Below are 20,073 nucleotides of genomic sequence, written 5' to 3'. Positions count from 1 at the left end.
CTGGACTCCTGAGAGGTACTGGTCTCCCTCAGTCTAGGAGTCAAGAAGTATGTTGGCTCTCTCTTAATGTTTGTAAGCTCTTTGTGAGGAACAGTGCTTGTCTCCGTGGATGAGGTGATCTCCTGGGAGATGCTGGTCTCCCTCAGTTTAGGAGTCAGGGAGGAAGTTGTCTCAGTCTCAGTTCTTGTAGTCTTAGAGGATCTAGGTATTGATCTGGAAATTGTGGTGTCTTCCATGGTGGAGGTGGTGACATTTGGAGATGTGACTTTAGATGGCTCTGGGTCAGCTGAGACAGTAGAATGTGATTCAAATGCTGAACTAGTGGTCCCCACATTGGTCACTGCTGTGTTTATGGAAGAATGCATTGTCTCTATATCTGTGGTGGCTGCTGAAGTGGCCAATATGTCATCCAAAGTGTTGCTCATACTTTGAGGTAAACTGGTCACCGTTTCTAAGCTTGTATCCACCTTGCCTGTGATCTTTACCAGTGAAGAAGTAGGAACTGAGGACACAGAAACGGGAGAGGAGGTACCATGCCATTGCAACGTGAAAGAAACAGGAGAAGGTGAGGTTGTGACAAACACAGGTGCCTGAGAAAAGGGAGAGCTGGCTTCCTCCTCAAAGAGAGGGCTTGTCTGTGACACATCCTTGGCATCATTGTTCATGGCAGTGGTTATTTTTGAGGGGGCAAACCCCTCAGTCACCACTGATGGAGTCTCTGCTGAGGTTTCCAACGTTGATGTGTCTAAGGTAAGTGGAATCTTTGATGTAGCTCCAGAGGACCCTGTCTTGGTGGTGGTCATGTGAGTAGATATTGTCATGGGAGGAGAGTTTGAAAGTCTACTGCCGGATACCAAGAAAATACCTGTGAACTTTGTTGACTGAGCAGGAGTTGGTATGAATGTTGCATCAAAAGAGGGGACTTCCACTTTGGAGGCTTCAGTAGCAGTCCCCACAGTCACATTGGAGAGGATGATGTTTGACTCTGTAGTTGAGTTCATCTCCTGGAAGGTGCTGTTCTCTTTTTGTTCAGCAGTCAGGGAGGATGTTGGCTCTCCCTCAGTGTCTGTGGTCTCAGAACGAGGTGTTGATGTAGAAGCAAGAGTGTCCCCCATAGCAGAGGCAGGAACCATTGGAGATGTGGCTGTGGATGGTTCTGAGCTGACTGGGAGAGTGGAATGCAGTTCACGTGCTGAACTGGTGGTCCCCATATTGGTCACTGCTTTGTTTATGGAAAGATGAATTGTCTGTATGTCTGTGGTGGCTTCCAAAGTGGCCAGCACCTCATTTGATGTGTTGTTCAAACTTTGAGGTGAATTGGTCACAGGTTTCATGCTTGTGTTCAACGTATCTGTGGTCTTCACCAGTCCAGAGGTGAGAACTGAAGTCACAGAAACAGGAGAGGATGTACTTCGCCCTCGTAATGTGTAAGTGGCAGGAGGTGAGGTTGTGACCAAGATAGGTGTCAGGGAAGAGGGAGAGCTGGTTTCTGCCACAGAGGGAGGGCTTGTCCATGACACATCCTTGGGACCTTTGCTCATGAGAGTGGTCTTCTCTGATTGCATAAAATCTGGAGTCAAAGCCAATGGAGTCTCTGTCAAGTAAGGCATGCTTGATGTGTCCAAGAGATATGGACCCTGTATTGTAGCTCCAGTAGGACCTGTCTGGGTGGTGATGGTCACTCCTGAAGATTCTGCCATTATCAGAGAGGTAGAAGGGTTGGTGCTCACATTTGTAAGTGCATTGGTAGAAGTTTTGAAGTGATGAGGGCTTGGGATGGATGTTCTGCTAGAGAAAGTGGCTTGTGTCTTTGTGACATGAGTAGTAGCATCACCACTAGACACATGGGTAATGACAGTGCTTGTCTCTGTAGCAGAGCTGACCACCTGGGATGTGCTTCTCTCCTGAAGTCCTGGGTTCACAGAGGACACTGTCTCAATCTTTGTGGTCTCGGAGGAGCCAAACACTGATGTGGAAGCAGTGATGTTCCCCATGATGTGGGAGGTAACCAATGGAGATGTGGCTTTGGATGGCTTTGTATGGACTGGGACAGGAGAATGTTCTGAACTAGTTGCCTCCATAGTCGTCACTGCTGTATTTGCAGAATGATGAATTGCCTTTGTATCTCTGGAGGCTTCATGAGTGGATAACACCTCACCTGCTGTACTGCTCAAATTGGGAGGTAGACTGGTGCCAGGTTCCAAGCTTATCCTCGACATGTCTGTGGTCTTCCCCAGGCCAGAGGTCTCAGACCAGAAAACTGAGGTCACAGGTGGAGTAGAGGAGGGACTGTGTCCTTGTGATGTCAACAAAATATTGGAAGGTGAGGTTGTGGCATGGATAGGTACCAGGGAAGAGGAAGAGCTGGTTTCTTCCACAGAGGGAGGGCTTGGTAGTGATGTATCCTCAGGACCTTTGCTAAAGAGAGTGGTCTTCTCTGAGTATGTAAATCTCTGAGTCATAGCCAGTGGAGTCCCTGTCCAGGAGGCTGTGGCTGATGTATCCAAAGTAGGTGCACTTAGTGATGTAGCGCCAGGGGGACTCGTTTGCATAGTGAGGGTCATTCCTCCAGATTCTGTCGTGGCAGGGAAGTTAGACAGCCTGGTGATGGTTTCTGAGGGGCTGTCTGATGACCTCACAGACTGGGCAAGGAATGAGCTGGATATTCTCTTAGAGGAGGTAATTTCTGTTCTAGGCCCCTTGGTGATCGCAGTGGAACCTGGGGAAGAGATAATACTTGTTTGTGTGGTTGAGCTGGGGTCCATGTAAGGGCTGAAATCCCTCAGTTCAGTAGTCAAGGAGGAATTAGGCTCTGTTCCAGTCCTTGTAGACTCTGGCCCTGTGGTTGCTGATGCAGAAACTATTGCTTGTTCCCTGGTGGAGGCAGTAACCACTGGAGATGTGAGTTTGGATGATTCTGAGTGAGCTGGGACAGTGGAATGAGACACATGTTTGGAACTTGTGACCCATGCTGTTGAATCTACTGTGTTTGTAGAAGGGTGAATTGCCTCTTTGTCTGTGGTGGACTCAGAAGGGGCAATTCTCTCATATGGGCTGCTTTTCCAACTTGGGGATGAAGTCGTCGCAGATTCCAAGCTTATGTCCAGTGTATTCAGGCTCCTTAATACACTGGAGGAGCTGGTAACCTCCTTGATGGTCTCTTGTGAGACAGAATTCATCATCTCAGTGATCCAAGGTGCACTTGAGGTTGATTTTTCTTTCTCATTCCCGGAGTCAGATGTAGCTCTTGCCTCTGTTGTAAGAGCCCTCTGCCCTTGTCTCTGAAGAGTTGGATCTGGAGTTTTTGCTGTGTGTGGGATCACATCCGGAGTTGTTGCTGCTGATCTGGGCACCTGCCCTGGATGTGCAGAAATTGTGGTGGGAAGCTGAATAGAAGTCTGCTCTGCCTTTTTGCTTGTCAGATCTGGTCTTGAAAAAGTAACTCCAGAGCTCCTTACCATTGCAGCTGGTGTGACTACACTTGTAAAGTCCCCTACAGAGAAGGGCAGCTGCGAGGTAGCTGAGCTGATGATGGTCTCCAAAGTGAGTTCTTGAGGAGTTGTGGCCCCGTGAGGAGCTGAGGTAGTGGCTGTGGCTGATGACACAGATCTCCCAGGGTCCCAGTCAAGAGCGGACAGAGAATCAAACAGAAAAGTGGACAGCGGCATATTTGAGTCGGTCGTTGTACTAGCATGATCTGTAGAAACCATTGAAACAGGCACATCTTCTGTTTCTGTATTACTGGGAGTCCAACTTGTACTTAAAACGTCAGGAACTGAGATGCTCATCCTCTGGACACGAGAAAAAGTTGAGATGGGAGTAGACGCAGTTGTGTCTGAAGGATTCAATGTTCCTTCACTGGTACTTGTCTCTGTCTTTACAGCTGAAGCATCAGAGGATGGAGTGACCAGGCTGGTTCCAATGACAGCTATAAGGCCATGGGGAGTAGACATGGAGTCCAATTCAGTGCCTGAGGCTAAGAATGAAGTTGTATGCATTGTAGAAATTGTTCCAGGAGAACTTGCAACTTTCAAGTTTGAAGCCATGTCTGTGACAGTCCAGGAATCTGATGCAGCTGTGGAGGGCCAGGTGGGAGGGTGCTCTGCAGAAGATGTGCGCCTCTCTGTGGCCGGGGTGCTGTCCATGGTACTCACACCCCCTTTGGGGCTGGGTGTGGCAGTCAAGATTGAGTTGGTTCCCATGGTGGTGATGGTGGTGGAGATACCTGGGGTAGGAGCTGTGGTTACATCCATGCTGCTCACTTCCACAGGGGATGTGACAGATGATGCAGAGCTTCTTTTTCCTCCTGAGGGACTGGTGAGGCTGGTAATGCTTTGGTCTCCAGAGGGCAGAGATACTCGTGAGGTGGTTTGTGCTGTGGAGGTGATGTATAATGTCTTTGTGACATCAGGAGACGCACCAAGGGTGATGTCACTCCCAGATGTCTGATCTGACCATGAGCTAGTTGATGAATAAGCCTCATCCATAGATCGACTTGTCTGTTCTTCAGCTGCCATTGTCTTGTGATTCAGGATCATGGAGGGAATGGCTGTGGTGCTGACCCATGTCTCGGTTTTATGTTTGGATTTATCTGTGACTGAGCTCACAGAGTTTGGGCTGGTTACAGGATCTTCAAGGATATTGGGAGATGTGCTCAGAGAGACATGTATGTCTACTGTGGCCCCTCCAGTAGAGCCATACCACATAGAGGATTCCATTCCAGTTGTCTTCAAAATCAATTCTGGACTGCTTTGCTGACCAGTCCCTGTGGTGCTTCTAGCAGTTGGTGACTCTAAGGAGACAGAGAGCGTTGTGGCCAGTGACTGCCTGGTCCCTCCTGGAGTTCTAGAATAAAGATTGGTCCAAGCCTCAGGTGGGGATGGGGAGAGGGAGACCCTTTCTGTAGCCACCATATTTTCTGTTGGTGACTTGGCTGGTGATGTGGCTCCTGTGGGCAGGTGAGAGAGGCTGGTGCTGCCACTTCCCAGGGATGTGAACTGAAGGGTGACTGGTTCCACAGTGGTCTCCACGGGGACAGTTGTTTCTGGAGTCTTCCAAGGAGAAATTCTCACAGTGGACCTGATCTCTGGGCTGATGCTGGGTTTCTTGGAGCTCATGATTTTGAGAGCTGTAGACATTTCTGGGCTTCCTGGGGATGTGCCTGTGATTAGAAAGTTAGTCAGTAGAGTATATGCAAGTGGTACAGAAGATGAGGTTTTTTTGTTTGACACTATAATTCATTTCCTCCTGTGATTTCAATTAAAACTATTTCCTCCTTCCCTGGGAAAGAAAAAGTTGAGCTTTTAATTCTCACACTTTAAGCCTCTGGACACCAGGGAACACATTAAACGTTTCAAGGGAGATGGTGAGGTTAGAGGTTTGACCATCTGGCTTGCTCAGGAGAAACTGTCACCTTTAGCTCAGTTTTTCCCCATGCCCCATATAAAAGGGCTCTCTGTGTAAGGGAGGATGTGATGAACCAGGGGCTTCACCCATTCAAGAGGCTACCCCTAAACTATTTCCACTTTTGTCTTTGGAGCTCGCCCTTGCTAAACCAGTGTCAGCTTACAACTTTCAGCCTCCTCTAGGTTCCCCCAAATCTTAGTTCACTGCAAAGCTACTTAAGGATTTTAGAAGAAAGTGGATAAGGGAGATGAGCTCATTCTTTCTCTTCACCTTCATTTTCTTTCAAATTCATCCCTTCCCTGTCCTTTCCTTGTCCTTCAGGAAAATAACATCTACCTGCTACAGGAGTGAGAAAAATGTGATGTCCCAAGAGCACTCCTAGGGACCCTTTTGCACATTTTTCTAAGCAACTTGGCCCTGCGAAGGACTTCAATCCATAATCCCTTCTTCTGTAGTAACAAAGGCAGCGTTTGCCATCTCAAGTTCACCTGTGCCCTTCCTGTGAACACAGTGATGGTCTCTCATTTAGAAAGCTCCTTCACTCTGGAGCAGAAGAAAGTACAGAGAGAATCGACTCTGTAGCATTCTCTCCTGCTGAATTAATTGGCTATTGATCATGTAAATTAGTAAGCTGAAGTAACAGAAGTGTTCAGTTAGTAACATCTATGGGGAAAAATGACCAATATCCTCAGAGAAGAGTGTCAAGAAGTCAAAGGAACCTTTTCTTTTTTTTTAAATGGAGTCTTGCACTGTCATCCAGGCTGGAGTGCAATGGCATGATCTCGGCTCAGTGCAACCTCTGCCTCCTGGGTTCAAGCGATTCTCCTGTCTCGGCCTCCCGAATAGTTGGGATTACAGGTGTGTGCCACTATACCCAGCTAATTTTTTGTATTTTTAGTAGAGATGGGGTTTCACTATGTTGTCCAGGCTGGTCTCGAACTCCTGACCTCGTGATCCACCCACCTCGGCCTCCCTAAGTGCTAGGATTGCAGGCATAAGCCACCACACCCAGCCTAGGAACCTATTTTAAAACCTAGTCCTTGCCGGGTGTGGTGGCTCAAGCCTGTAATCCCAGTGTTTAGGGAGGCCGAGGTGGGCGAATCACTTGAGCCCAGGAGTTTGAGACCAGCCCAAGCAATATAGTGAGAACTATCTCTACAAAAAAATTAAGAAACACACACACAATTAACCAGGCCAATTGGTGATGATCACCTGCAGTTCTAGCTGCTAGGGGAGGCTGAAGTTGGAGGATTGCTTGAGACTGGGGAGGCGGAGGCTGCAGTAAGCCATGATCACGTCATTGCACTCCAGCCTGGGCAATAGAGGGAGACCCTGTCTAAAAAAAAAAAAAATGCTGTCTAGGCTGAGCACAGTGGCTCACACCTATAATCCCTGCACTTTGGGAGGCTGAGGTAGGAGGATCTCTTGGAGTCAGGAGTTTAAGACCAGCTTGGGTCACATAGTGAGACCCCCATCTCTACAAAAAAAAAAAAAAAAATTCAAAAAAACCCCAGTAAACTGGGCATAGTGCAGAGGCTCTAGAGCCCAGTGAGTGAGCTGGACAGCTGCCCAGCTCCTCAGGAGGCTGAGGTGAGAAGATAACTTGAGTCCAGGAATTTGAGGCTGCAGTGAGTACAGTGAGTACTGCAGTGAGTACACACCACTGTACTCCAGCCTGGGTGACAGAATGAAACCCTGTCTCAAAAATCAGAGACAAAAGAAGAAAAGGAAAGAAAGGAGACAGAAGAGAAGGAGAGGAGAGAGAAAGAAAAGAAGAGAAGAGAAGGAGAGGAGAGAAAGAGAGAAAGAAAGAAAGGAAAAGAAAAGTTGCTAGCATTCACTTATAAAATAATGAAACTGAAGTCTTGTATTTTCTTCCCAGAATCAATAAGTAGCACTTTCAGTTAGCAGCAAGCTATCCTCCCACCTCAGCCTCTTGAGTAGCTGGGACTACAGGCCTACACAATGCCCAACTTATCGTTTTTTATTAATTTTTTTTTTTTTTGTAGAGATGGAATGTCACTATGTGGCCCAAACTGGCCTTAAGGCTTGGGTGAAAAAAAATAAAACAAAAAAATAAAAATTTAAAAAGAAAAAGAAAGAAAGACAGAAAGGAAGGAAGGAAGGAAGGAAGGAAGGAAGGAAGGAAGAAAAAAGAAAGGAAGGAAGGAAGGAAGGAAGGGAAACAGAAAGGAAAGAAAGAAAGAGAGAAAGAGCCGGGCGCGGTGGCTCACGCCTGTAATCCCAGCACTTTGGGAGGCCGAGGTGGGCGGATCACAAGGTCAGGAGATCGAGACCATGGTGAAACCCCGTCTCTACTAAAAATACAAAAAATAAGCCGGGCGCAGTGGCGGGCACCTGTAGTCCCAGCTACTCAGGAGGCTGAGGCAGGAGAATGGCCTGAACCCGGGAGGCGGAGCTTGCAGTGAGCCGAGATCGCGCCACTGCACTCCAGCCTGGGCGACAAAGCGAGACTCCGTCTCAAAAAAAAAAAAAAAAAAAAAGAGAGAGAGAAAGAAAGAAGAAAAGAAAAGAAAAGAAAAGAAAAAAAGGCTTGGGTGACATTAGCAGAGCAGAAACGGAAACAAGATCTATATGTACCTGCTGGACTGGTCCCTGTCTTCTCTGCTGGGGCTGGCCACGTGGAATTTCCTTGTGCTGCCTGACTTGACATCTTTGTAGTGGGCACCAGCATTCCATCAGTTGCTGAAAGAAAAGGGCAATAGGAAGGTTGAGCTATCCATTACTTCAGAAGGTCAGTTTTTGCACTTTCTTTACATTGACTGATCTTTCTATTTTGCTTTAACTCAGAGGCTCCAGAGCCCAGTGAGTGAACTGGACAGCTGCCCAGGTGACCTCCCATCAAACCCCAGTCTAACTGGACATGGTAGAAAGCAGAACTAGGCACCGTCACGAGAAAGACTGACAGATCTCAGATGGGAAAGGGTTCATTTTATAAGTAATCACAAATTAAAATGTGACAAGTGGCCAGGCACAGTGGCTTGCCCCGGTAATCTCAACACTTTGGGAGGTCAAAGTGGGAGGATCACCTGAGCCCAGGAGTTTGAGACCAGCCTGGGTAGGATAGCGAGACACCATCTCTACAAAATAATTTTTAAAATTAGCTGGGCATGGTGACGTGCACCTGTAGTCCCAGCTCCTCTGGAGGATGAAGTAGGAGAATTGCTTGTGCCCAAGAGTTCAGGGTTTCAGTGAGCTATGATCGCTCCACTGCACTCCAGCCTGGATGAGAGAGTGATACTGTCTCTTTAAAAATAAATGAAATAAAATGGAGTAACATTCTGTTTAGAGCATAGATTCTTAACCTCTTTTTATTATAGGTCCCTTTGACAGGCTTGTGAACTATATGAATTCCTTTATAAATTAAAATAAAAATGTAGAATAAAATATAAAATAACAATATAAAATATTCAATTACAAATGAAATCATTGTGGATAAAGAAAATCTGGTACACATACACCTTGGAGTACTACGCAGCCATGAAAAAGAATGAAATCATGTTCTTTAAAGCAACATGGATGGAGCTGAAGGCCATCAACCTAAGCAAAATAACTCAAAAACAGAAAATTAAATACTGCCCGTTCTCACTTATAAGTGGGAGCTAAATAATGGGTACATGTGGATATAAAGATAGAAATAATAGACACTGGGACTCCGAAATAGAGGAGGCTGAGAGTGAAGTGAGGATTGAAAAACTACTTCTTGGGACAACATTCACTATTTGCACGATGGATTCACTGGAAGCCAGACCTCACCATTATGCAGTCTATCCACATAACAAACCTGCACATATACCCCTGAATCTAAAATTTAGAAAATGAAGGAAATGATTATATTGAAACGTTATCAAAATCTTAATAAACAAATGTAATATAATAATACAGGCACTTCTTTTACTAACTCATTAAATAAGACATATTGAAAAGCCTAATAATCACCATAATTATGAATAAAGTCATACATGATATTTAAAAGTACTTGCAACAACTGTCATAGGATATGAAAGTGTCTGGAATTTCTGCTGTGAGCAAAGGCACAGGCACTGCTAGAATTAATGTGGTTTGTTTCGTTACCTCTACTCATCAATAAAACAAATGCTAAATTTCAGTTTAAGGTTAGCAAAAATAAAGATGTAGTTTACAGATACCGCATGTTCTCACTTATAAGTGGAAACTAAACCTTGAGTACACGTGGAGACATGTGTACTTGAGGGTGGAGACTGGAAGGAAGGAGAGGATAAAAAAAAAAAAATCTACCAATCAGGTACTAGGCTTATTACCTGACTGATGATGTAATCTGTACCCCAAGCCCCCATGACATGCAATTTACCTACATAACAAACCTGCACATGTTCCCTGAACCTAAAATATTTATATTTTCAAATATAAAAGTTTAAAAAATTTAAAAAGATGTAGTTTATGTCCAGATTCATCCCCAGCACACTTGGGGAAGGAGCAGGGCATTCTTACTTTCAAGCAAGGAGGTCTTGGCGGGAACTGAAATAGAGCTTGCCCATATTTCTGGAGAACCCTTTCTTCTGGCTGTGGGTTCTGTGGGAGAAGAGACAGGTAACAAGGATGTCGGGGTCTCAGATGGTGTGAAGGTTAATGTCTGTGTTTCCGCTGTTGTTCTCTCTTCTTCTGTAGTGGTCTGGCTTGAGGTTATCTCAGGAGGCTCCTCCTGGGACATATTTAGAGTGGATGTTGGAGAAAGTGTCAGAGCTGAAGTCTGAAGATGCAACAATGTGTTGGGCTGTCTTGCCACAGAGGGCCCAAGAAAGAGTGAAGTCTTTCTGGAGGTGGATGCAGTGGGGGAAAGAAAGCTGGTTTCTTTCTCAGTGGATAGGCTTATGGGAGAGGAACTAGAACCAGACCTTGCTGCTTGACCTGTGCTGAAGAGAGTTGTGAGTTTTGATGCAAGAGGGGTCGATGTCATAGCTGATGATGCCTTGCTCGGGTCTGGATAAGACATGCTCTCTGAGGCATATATAGGGTCCCCTGTTCCTGGAGTGGGAACTCTGGGTTCATGTCCTGCCATAGAAGGGGAGGCAGATTCCTCAGAGATTTCAGTAAAACCTGTTGATTGAACTGAGCTTGCACTTATGGCCTTTGTGGAAGTCATCATCCCTGCCCTTGTGTTTTTTTCTGGAGACTTGGACAGTGAGGAAGATGCTGTGCTTGCATCTGAGTCTGGAATGGTGTTCAGGGACTGTCCAGAAGTTGGTAAAGAAGCAGACTTAGTATCCAAACTTGGGACCTCAAAAAACTCAAAGGTCAAGGTGGACTGTGGGATCCTCCAAGTTGTTGGAGCTGTAGTCAGTGATGTAAAGGCCTTTGATGGGTTTGAAGAGACAGAGACAGGTGTTAGGAGCCCTGACTCAGCACTGGTGGGCTTCACAGGTATCCCTTTGGGTGCTGTTGATTGAGTAGCTGTCAGTCTGTTCATGGTGATTTCAGACATGGCTGTAACCTCACCTGGGTTCATGGTCAGAGGGAGAGAAGAAAATGTGTTGGTTCCAGTTGAGTGAGTGGACCCACTTCTGACTCCTCCAGAGCTGGCCAAAACCTGGCTTCCTGTGGTTAGTGGCGTCACAGATGCCCTCTCAAGCCCAGCTGATGAGTTCACCAAAGCCGTTGTCTCTGAGGTGTCAGAACTCTGACCGAATACAAGGGAACTGGTAGTTCCTGCAGGCAAAGTAGAAAGTGCCATGGTGGTCGAACCTTCATAGGCTGTGTTCTGTGGAGCAACAATCTTAGAGGGGGAAGTGGAAGGAGGATGGAGTGGACTTTCTGCTACCCCTTGGATAGTGATTCCAGGGATGCTCCTATCTGGGTTACTTACTGTCTTAAGAACCAGTGCACCCCCATTTGAGGTCTCTGACATGGTCAGGGTAGTCTCTGGGACTGTGCCAAGTCTATCCGAATCTATAGTCACCAGTGGGGTGGAATCAAAGGATGTAGCTAATGAACTTGTTGGCTCAGTGGTGGTGAGTGGGATGGCTGGAGTGTCCAGGAGTAAAGTAGGGAAGGAGGCTCCAGAGAGAGTCCCTGTACTTGGAAGTTTAGAAGGTGGTGTGGACACAGTTGAAAACAAGATGGTGTCTGTCACTGAAATCTTTGAGGTGAGTGTTGTGTCCGAAGTCTCAGTGACTGCCAAAAGGCTCTCAGGAGTAGCTGAAGTTTCCCAGCTTGCTCCAGAGGTGGCTGTAGTTGGGGTCTGTGATGACGAATGAATGGTTTTGCTTTCAGTCATAGTGAGAAGACTGGCTTCTGATGTAGCACTGGATCCAGTGACCACTGTCACTGAGAGATGGGGAGTGAAGGCAGTGGCTGGTTCAATAGTTGATGCTGGAAGTGAGTGTGTCTCTCCTGCAGGACTTGTCTTGAGAGAGCCCATGGCAGGTAAGTCAGTAGTGCTGCCTACACTGGTCCATATACCTATTGCTGGAACAGAAGTCACCACAGAATTGCTAGAGGTAGGATTTTCTCCGGCGGCAGTGTCAGTGCTGACCATGGTGCTGAAAGTTCCTACTGGTCTAGACCAGGTTAACAGGGCCGAGCTTGTCTTGACAGGGTGGGTGATTGTAAAGGGTAGTAAAGTGGATGGCATGCCATCCACATTGGAGCCCCTATCAAGAGAATATGTGTTACTGGAAACAGATGGAGAGGTGGCTGTATTTGTCTCTGTTATAGATGTGGGAACCTCGGATCTATCCGAAGAGAAGAGAGAAGGAGAGGAACTTGCTGTCCTTCCTGAGATGCTAGCGGGACTGATGGAGGCTGTTTTAGTGACATCCATAGTTGAAGAAGCTATGGAGGTGTTGATCAGATCAGAAGAAGAACTGCTGTCTGAGGGGAGCTCATTTGTTGTCCGTGCCTCAAGGATATCTGAGGTTTTTACTGTAGTTTCATTATCCAGTGAAACTGTGCTGGTCTCTGTGAAACTAACAGTGAGAACTATGGGGGAAGTGGTTGGAGCAGCAGAGGTGATTGTCATTCTCTCTCCCAGTGTAATGAAAGAACTGGCTTCTGTGGGCTTTGTGGACATAGCTGAACCGGTCCAATCCCCAGGAGTAGGTGTCACTCTTGAAGTCAACTCAGGAGTGAGAGATGAAATGGTTCTAAATGAATGAGTTGTCTTTTCTGGGAAATGTGAGATAGTTGTCACTTCATTATCAGGGGAGGGGGAAAAGGAGACAGTGGGAATACTTTCAGCCCCATCTGAAGGTGTGTCAATTACATCTGATGCTACTGTGGACAAGCCAGGTGAACCCGCACTGTTTACTGGGAAGTTTCTTTCTGTATTAATAGTTGGATGGGACCCCAAAGGGATTGACACTGTCTGTGGATCCTTGTTCATTCTAAAGGAAACCAAAGACTCTGAAGTGGGCAGGGATATTGTCCTAGTTAATTTGGTCCCTGCTGAAGAGGCTGTGCCTAAACTCAGGTTAGCAGTACTCTCAGACGTAAGGCCAGAAACATCTGATCTGGAAGTTATGGTCACTGGAAGAAGGACTTCAGAGCTGATGCTTGCCCCCACAGGAGTCTCAGAAAGACCTGTGCCCGAGGATGCATCAGTGTTCAAAGTACTTGGGGCTGTATTCTCGGGGCCATAGGTCTCAGTTTCTGGATTTCTTTGCTTAGCAACAGATGTGGATGCAGCTGAAAAGAGTGGAAATTCAGTCGTAGCTGAACTTGGGTTTGAAACCCCAGAATGAGCTGAGGACAATGCCTCAGATAAACTAGTACTGATTGTGGAATCCAAGGATTCAAGTGAGGCTGAGGAATATGGAATGGATGTGCTGCTTCCAGAAGAGACTGAGTTCTCATGGGCAGGGGAAGCAGACACTGCCACAACATTGACATATGGAGTTGACTGTGTCTGCCCAGAAACTTTTTCTGAAGAAACTGCATGTAGTGGTTGAGTGAACTGTTCAATTGTGCCTGTACTGGTCCATGCAATTGTTGGTGGGATGATGGGAGAATGTGTCATGGGTGCTGAGTTGATGTCTAGTCCCGAGGTTATGCCTGTAGAAATGACTTCCTCCACAGGAATGGAGGAAAAAGGCAATGTTAAGCTTGTGGCCTTGTTTCCAGGAGTGGAAATCAAAGTGGTCTCTGCTTCAGGAGCTGAGGTCTCAGGTTGGGGATGTATTGAAGAAGGCACTTCACTCTTCTCTGTGTAAATCATGGATGTGTGAGTGCTGGTTCCCACAGACAGGGACTCAGAAGAGGTACTGGGGCTGTTTTCTAATCTGAAGGCTCTAGTGACACCAGGATTCAATGGCCTGTCAGTGGCCAAAGTCCCTGTAGAGCTGGTGTGCACCCCATGGCTGAGGTCAGGTGAATCTGTGGTCTTGGGGGTGTTACTGAGTGTGAGAGAACTCCATGGTGTCACCTCCACTGATGGAGTTGGAGATGGAAGATCCATAGAGGCAGTTCTGAGTTTTTTTGTATTTTCAGTGCTTCCCAAAGCTGTGGACATAAGGGTAACTGAACTGGACTCTGTCCCTGATGAAGACTTGGAGATGTCTGAGGTCATAACTGTGGTGACCTCCTTGGTCCAAAATGTACTGCCCCCTATGAATTCCACATCAGGAGTTGGAGGAGATGAGGGTAGAGGGATGCTTGTGCTCATCTGGCTTCCTTCAGCAGAGCTGGGCTCAAGAGAGGAGGAGGGAGTTGTATTTCCCTGTGTGTTCAGCCTTGGACTGCTTCCCTTACTAGAATCTGTGACTCCTTCAGTAGTTGACTCAGAAAGGACAGAGGAAACTCTTCCTAATGACTGGTTGATGCTTCTTCCTGGAGCACTAGTAACTAGGATTCCCACAGTCCCAGCCATGGAGACAGTGGCTGTAGAACTTCCTCTTTCCAGTGCTATGTTTGTGGATGTCTCAGCTGGGGATGATGTTCCTATGGGAAGGTGGGCTGTGCCCAGGGTGACTCCACTACTACTGCTCCCTGTTGTTGTGTTGTCCATGGGTGGAGTGGATTGAACGTTTGTTGGGCCAGTCTCAATCTCTCTGGAGAGTGTGTCTGTAGATGGTTTCCAAAAAGTGGTTGCCTCAGAGGAGCTTCTCCTTTGTGTCCCGAGCTCAGGGTAGACTTCAGTAACATGGGGAGGGGATGCTGAGGCTGGTAAAGATGTTTGATCTTTGAGTGATTGTGTCACATGAGTAGGACTCATCGTTGCAGAATGGGTGTCCTGTGCTTGTGTTGAGTGTTCAATCACACTGGTCCACGTGGTTGACAGTGGGGTGATAGGAACAGTTGTTAAGTCCCCAGTTGTGCCCAAACTCCTGATTCCTAGGTGCTGATCCCATGTGGTTGAATCTGTATTTCCAATGGCACTGGTATCTGCCTCTGACTTTGAAAGTTCATGAGAAGGTGTGGACATAGGTGGAAAAATAGCAAATGTACTCATGAGTGAACTTGGACTTGAAATATCAAGGTCTGTTGAAGGCACTTCCTCTGTCAAACTGGTACTCAGCCATGTTGCCATGGGGAGAGTGATTGTGGTCTGCTCACTGGTAGTGAGGACCACGGGTTCCCCTGGGACATCAGAAGTCAGTTCTAATGTGCTGCTTCCAGTGGTAGGGGAGGTAGGGATTACTACAGAGACAGGTCCTGGGGTTGACTGTGTCTCAAATCCAGATGGTTTTTCTGCCAAATTTGTGTAATGTAATTGAGTGGAGTGTTCAGTTGTGTCTGTGATGGTCCATGCTTTTGTGATCAGACTGGTGAGATCAGGTGAACTTGAGATTTTAGGACTTCCAGAGTAAGCAGCTGGGGTGGTGGACTCTGTCTTTGGATGGTTTTCTGTGGTTCTGAGTGTCCTCACTGAGTGGGGTGTAGAGACCTGAGCTGAACTTGTATCCTTAGGATCCGTAGTGGTGATGTAGGTGGTGGGGGCCCAGGTACTACCAGTGTTAGTCTCTCCAGGAGCTGTCATCTCAGGTGAAGACCCAGAAGAGTAAGCAATTTCATTTGTCTCCATTCTGGCTGTTGATACATGAATGTGGCTTTCTATTGAGGGGAAGGCGAGAGGTGTGTAAGAGCCAGTTTTTACTACTGAAGTTATGGTAAGGTTGATGGTGCTTGGACTTTCTGAACTAGCTTGTGTTCTGAGGCGGATGCTGGGTGTGTTTGCTGATTCAGGGTAGGTGCTCAGGGTCAGGAGTCCCCCTTCTGATGCCTCCATTGATGTGGCTGGAGATGGAGTGTCCAAGGGAACCAGGGTGCTTTTTCCTACTGCACCGCTTGTTGGAATATTACTTGGTGTCAAGGAAGTCATGGAAGGTAAGTTGGGTGTGTTCCATTCACTAATTTCAACTGTGTCCATTATCATGCTTGTGGTGACTCTCTGGGTTGAAAATGTGGAGCTCATTGTGACTTTGGGAGTAGGAGAAGAAGATGAGGACAAGATGCCAAGCCAGGTGCTTCTAGCAGAGCCAGGCCCAGGAGATGGAGGGTGAGTTGCAGTCATCTGTGGAGTCAGAGCTGAACTGGTTCCATCTCTAGGTATTGGAATTTCTCCAGATGTTAAATGATAGACATCATCAGAAAACGTGCCAACCAATTGGCTTGTCTTTGCTGGAGTGCTTGAGCCAACAGCATCCATGGACTGAGATGGAGATACTGACATTGAGACACTTTCTTTGGCCATGGTAAAATCTGTAGATGTCTCAGAGGAAGTTGTGGCTCCAATGGACAGATGGGTTGTGTCCAATGTTCCTTCAGTAATGTCGCCCTTTCCAATTGGGATGTTGGTAGAAGCCATAGCCATAGTGCCTGGGCCATTCGTGGTCTCTGTTGTGAGGATGGTTGTTGATGGTTCCCTCATAGAAGTTGCTTCTGTGGAACCAGTTGCTGGAGAAGTGAATTTAGAGACCACTTCAGTAGCAGAGAAAGAAGTGGCAGAAGTTGAAACAGTGGTTGTTGCTGAAGGTAACCGTGTCTTGAATCTGGGACTAGTCTCTGGCCAAGTTGTGCTTTGGGGTGCAGCAGAGTCATTAAACATGCCTGTATTGGTCTGTGACATTGCTGCTGTCCCAGAGAGGTGAGATGTTTTAGGAAGTGCTGAACTGGTTGAGTTTGTAGCTGAGGTACTGCTCGTGGTTCTGAGTTCACTCACTAGGTGGGATGAAGAGAACTGAGCTGAACGTGTAGTCCAGGTGTTCATGGTGGGGAATACTGGGGTGGGGACAGAGGTGCTGGCCAAAGTGGTCCTTACTCTGGAAACAGAAGTCTCAGGTTGAGACACAGATGGATTCAAAGTTTCCTCTGTTTCTTCTCCACCGGTAAATAGATGAGTGGAAGGAGTAGATGAAGAAAATGTGGTTTTCACTCCAGAGACACTTGGGAGGCTGAGAGTGCTAGGACTCTCTGACCATTCTGAAGCCAGTGTCCCCGTTGGGTGGATGCTAGGTGAGTCTGTAGTCTCAGCAGAGGTGCTGAGGGTGAGGACACTCCCTGCTGTCCCTTTCCCTGATGCAGATGGATAAGTCAGAGGGGACGTTGCATTTCTGACTCTTTCAGGACTTGTTGCTGCATTACTTAGGGTCATGGAGAAAAGAATGGCTGAGCTGGGCTTTGTCTTTGCTGAGATTTCAGGAGTCCCTGTGGTCACAGATGAGGTGATTCTGTGGTGTGAGAATGTGCTGGTCACTGACACTTTATCCTCAAGAACTGGAGCAGACGACAACAGAGGAATGCTGGTGCTTATCTTGGTATGTCCTGCAGAGTCTGGTTCAGGGGAAGAGGAGGGATGTCTAGTGTTTAATGGAGTCAGTCCCAGGCTGGTTCCTTCCCTAGAAGCTGGGGACTCTAGAGATGACATCTTAGGGATGACAGAAGAAACCATTGTATATGATGGATTTGTCCCTCCTGGAGGACTTGAGCCAGCAGCCGTCTTGCTCACTGCTGGAGACATGGAGATTGGGACACCGTTCGTGGCCAGAGTCAAATCTGTGGATGTCTCAGATAATGCTGTGGCTCTGTTGAGTGGGTGGGTTGTGCCCTGCCTTCCCCTTGTGATGCTGCCTCCTGTCATTGAAATCCCAGTGGGAACAGCAAACTGATAGGTGGTTGGGCCAGCTGTGGATTCTCCGATGAGTGTGTCTGCAGATGTTTCTTTAAGCCAAATGCCTTTAGTGGAGCTGGTCTTCAGGGTGGTGAAGCCAGAGACCACTGAGGGAACAGGAGAAGTGGTGGCAGGGGCTGCCACACTGGTTGATGCTGGGGGTCTCTCTGTTTTCATGCTAGGACTTGTCTCCACCCACTGTGTGTGCTGGGGTTCACTAAATTGCTGAGCTGTGCTTTCACTGGTCCATGATGATGCTGTTGAGGTGCTGGAAGTGGTTGCCTTCAGGATGTCAGAGCTCCTGTGGGCAGCTATACTGGAACTCTGCCTCCCAGAGGTGCTGCCTGCGGTTCTGAGCTCTCTTGTTGGGTGTGATGAAGAGACCTGAGATGGACTACTGATTTTGCTGTAAAGAGTAGTAAAGCCTGGGGTGGGGACCAAGGTGGCAGTCATTTCAGTCTCTTCTCCAGGAGCAGAGGTCTCAAGTGGAGTCATAGATGTATTCGAAGTTCCTTCTGTTTCCTTTCCACTCATGGAGTGATGGGTGTTGGTCTCCTCTGAGACTAAAGTGGTAGATGGAGATGTGGTTGTCAGCGCTGAAGTGCTGGTGCCACCGAGGGTACCTGGACTCCCTGACCATTCTGAAGCCGAAGTCTTGGCTATGTGGGTGCCGGGTGTATCCGTGGTCTCAGCGAAGGCACGGAAGGTAAGGATAGTGTCTGCTGTCTGCTCTGTGGATGTAGATGGAGTCCCCAGAGGGGAAATTGTACTTCTGACCTTTTCAGCACTTGTTTCTGCATTGCTTAGTGTCATGGAAAAAGGGATAGCTGAGTTGGGCATTGTGCTGACTCTGGCCTCGGGCACCCCAGGAGACAGAGGGAAAGTGACACTCTGGCCTGAGAATATGCCGGTCTCTGATGTTTTATTATCGAGAACTGAAGCAGATGATGACAAAGATGCACTGGTACTTATTCTGCTGTGTCCTGCGGAGCCAGGTTCAGGAGAAGAGAAGAGATATCCAGTGGTTGATGGAGTCAGTTCCAGGCTTTTTCCACCTCTAGAATTTGGGGTCCCTCTAGACGATAAGTCAAGGAAGGAAGAATAAACTGTCCCAAAGGATGGGGCTGTCCTTCCTGGAGTATGTGAGTCAGTAACTGTGGACTCAGCTGGAGTCGTAGACACTGGGACATTTTCCTTGGATGCAGTTGAATCTGCAAATGTTTTCATTGGAGATGTGATTTTTGCAGGGATATACCTTGTGCCCCAGGGGGTCCCTGTGCTGTTACCTTCGGTTGCTGAGGTCTCAGTGGGGACTGTGTACTTCTCAGTGACTGGGCCACTTGTGGTCTCTACAGTGAGTATGTAGGTAGATGATTCTTTGGTAAAATTTCCTTCTGTGGAACTGGTCCTGGTCCTTGAGGAACTCAATCCTGAAACCACGCTTGCAGCAGGAGAGTTCCCAGAGGGAGTTCCATTGACCTGGGGACTCAGTGATGGGCTGGTTCTTTGCTCGGAGTGTGTAATTCCTCTAGAGGTTGACTCAGGGAGAGCAGAGGACATCGCCCCCAGGGACCGAGTGATTCTTCCCACAACCGAAGACGCAGGACTGGCAAAGGTCTTAGCTGGGGAAGTAAAGGGCAGAGTATGTTCCGTCATCATGATTGCACCTATAGATGTCTTATGTGACAAGGTGGCTCCTGTCAGTCCTGAATCCATTTCCGGTGTGGCTTTACTGCTCCTGCTCCCTGTCATCAAGGAGTGGGTGAGAGAAGATGACCCAGGAAGGCCTGTGGGTTTCAGCACGGACAGGTCAACACTTGCCTCTGGATGGAAGTCTAAGAACAATCCCCTCAGAGAGGGTGGCCTCTGCAGAGCTTCTGAGCTCCCTGAACCTCCAAAATTTCTCAGGGTGGGAGATATGGCTGGGGTCCCTGCACTTCTCCTAGGAAAACCTGTGTCTAGAAGAGCTGCCATATGTATGGGGGTTGGGGGAATTCTGCAACCCTTCTGATTGAGAAGACCAAATCTCAGGGAGAGAAAGGAAAGGATGGTGCAACCACAGACAATTTCCTCAAATAAACACTGACGATCTCAATTCTTCCCTTCAAACTTTTTAACAGATTCTTACTGTCAGCAGGATAGAATGTCTCAGTGTATCATGTCTTAATGATCCTCTCTCTCTCTCAGAGTGTGTGTGTGTGTGTATGTGTGTGATGTCTTAGAAACCAGGAACCAGGCCGGGCACGGTGGCTCACGCCTGTAATACCAGCACTTTGGGAGGCCAAGGCAAGAGGATCACCTGAGGTTGGGAGTTTGAGACCAGCCTCCTGACTAACATGGAGAAACCCCGTCTCTACTAAAAATGCAAAATTATTTTTAAGTTTTTAAAACTAAGTAAAAATTATATTTTTAATAAAAATAAATATTCAGTGTGGTGGCGTGTGTCTGTAATTCCAGCTACTTGGGAGGCTGAGGCAGGAGAATCACTTGACCCTGGGAGGCAGAGGTTGTGGCAAGTCGAGATGACACCACTGCACTCCAGCCTGGGCAATAAGAACTCTGTC

General features: G+C 47.4%; 1 protein-coding gene across 1 annotated transcript in view; it reads right to left on the bottom strand.

The window, feature by feature from the left end:
• MUC16 (mucin 16, cell surface associated) overlaps nucleotides 1-19,518 on the bottom strand; it is a 173,133-nt gene extending 153,615 nt beyond the window's left edge. The window contains 6 exon segments of the mRNA XM_011954968.1: nucleotides 76-3,019; nucleotides 3,022-3,066; nucleotides 3,069-3,125; nucleotides 3,128-5,161; nucleotides 8,008-8,112; nucleotides 9,898-19,518. Coding sequence (XP_011810358.1) covers nucleotides 76-3,019; nucleotides 3,022-3,066; nucleotides 3,069-3,125; nucleotides 3,128-5,161; nucleotides 8,008-8,112; nucleotides 9,898-19,483 — 14,771 coding nt within the window. The 5' untranslated portion in view covers nucleotides 19,484-19,518.
• Nucleotides 19,519-20,073: the final 555 nt, after the last annotated feature.

Source organism: Colobus angolensis, unplaced genomic scaffold (genome assembly GCF_000951035.1).
Source record: "Colobus angolensis palliatus isolate OR3802 unplaced genomic scaffold, Cang.pa_1.0 Scaffold39, whole genome shotgun sequence".
Lineage (NCBI taxonomy): Eukaryota > Metazoa > Chordata > Mammalia > Primates > Cercopithecidae > Colobus > Colobus angolensis.
Note: the sequence above shows the minus strand (reverse complement) of the source record. Positions and strands in the feature narration are given on the sequence as shown.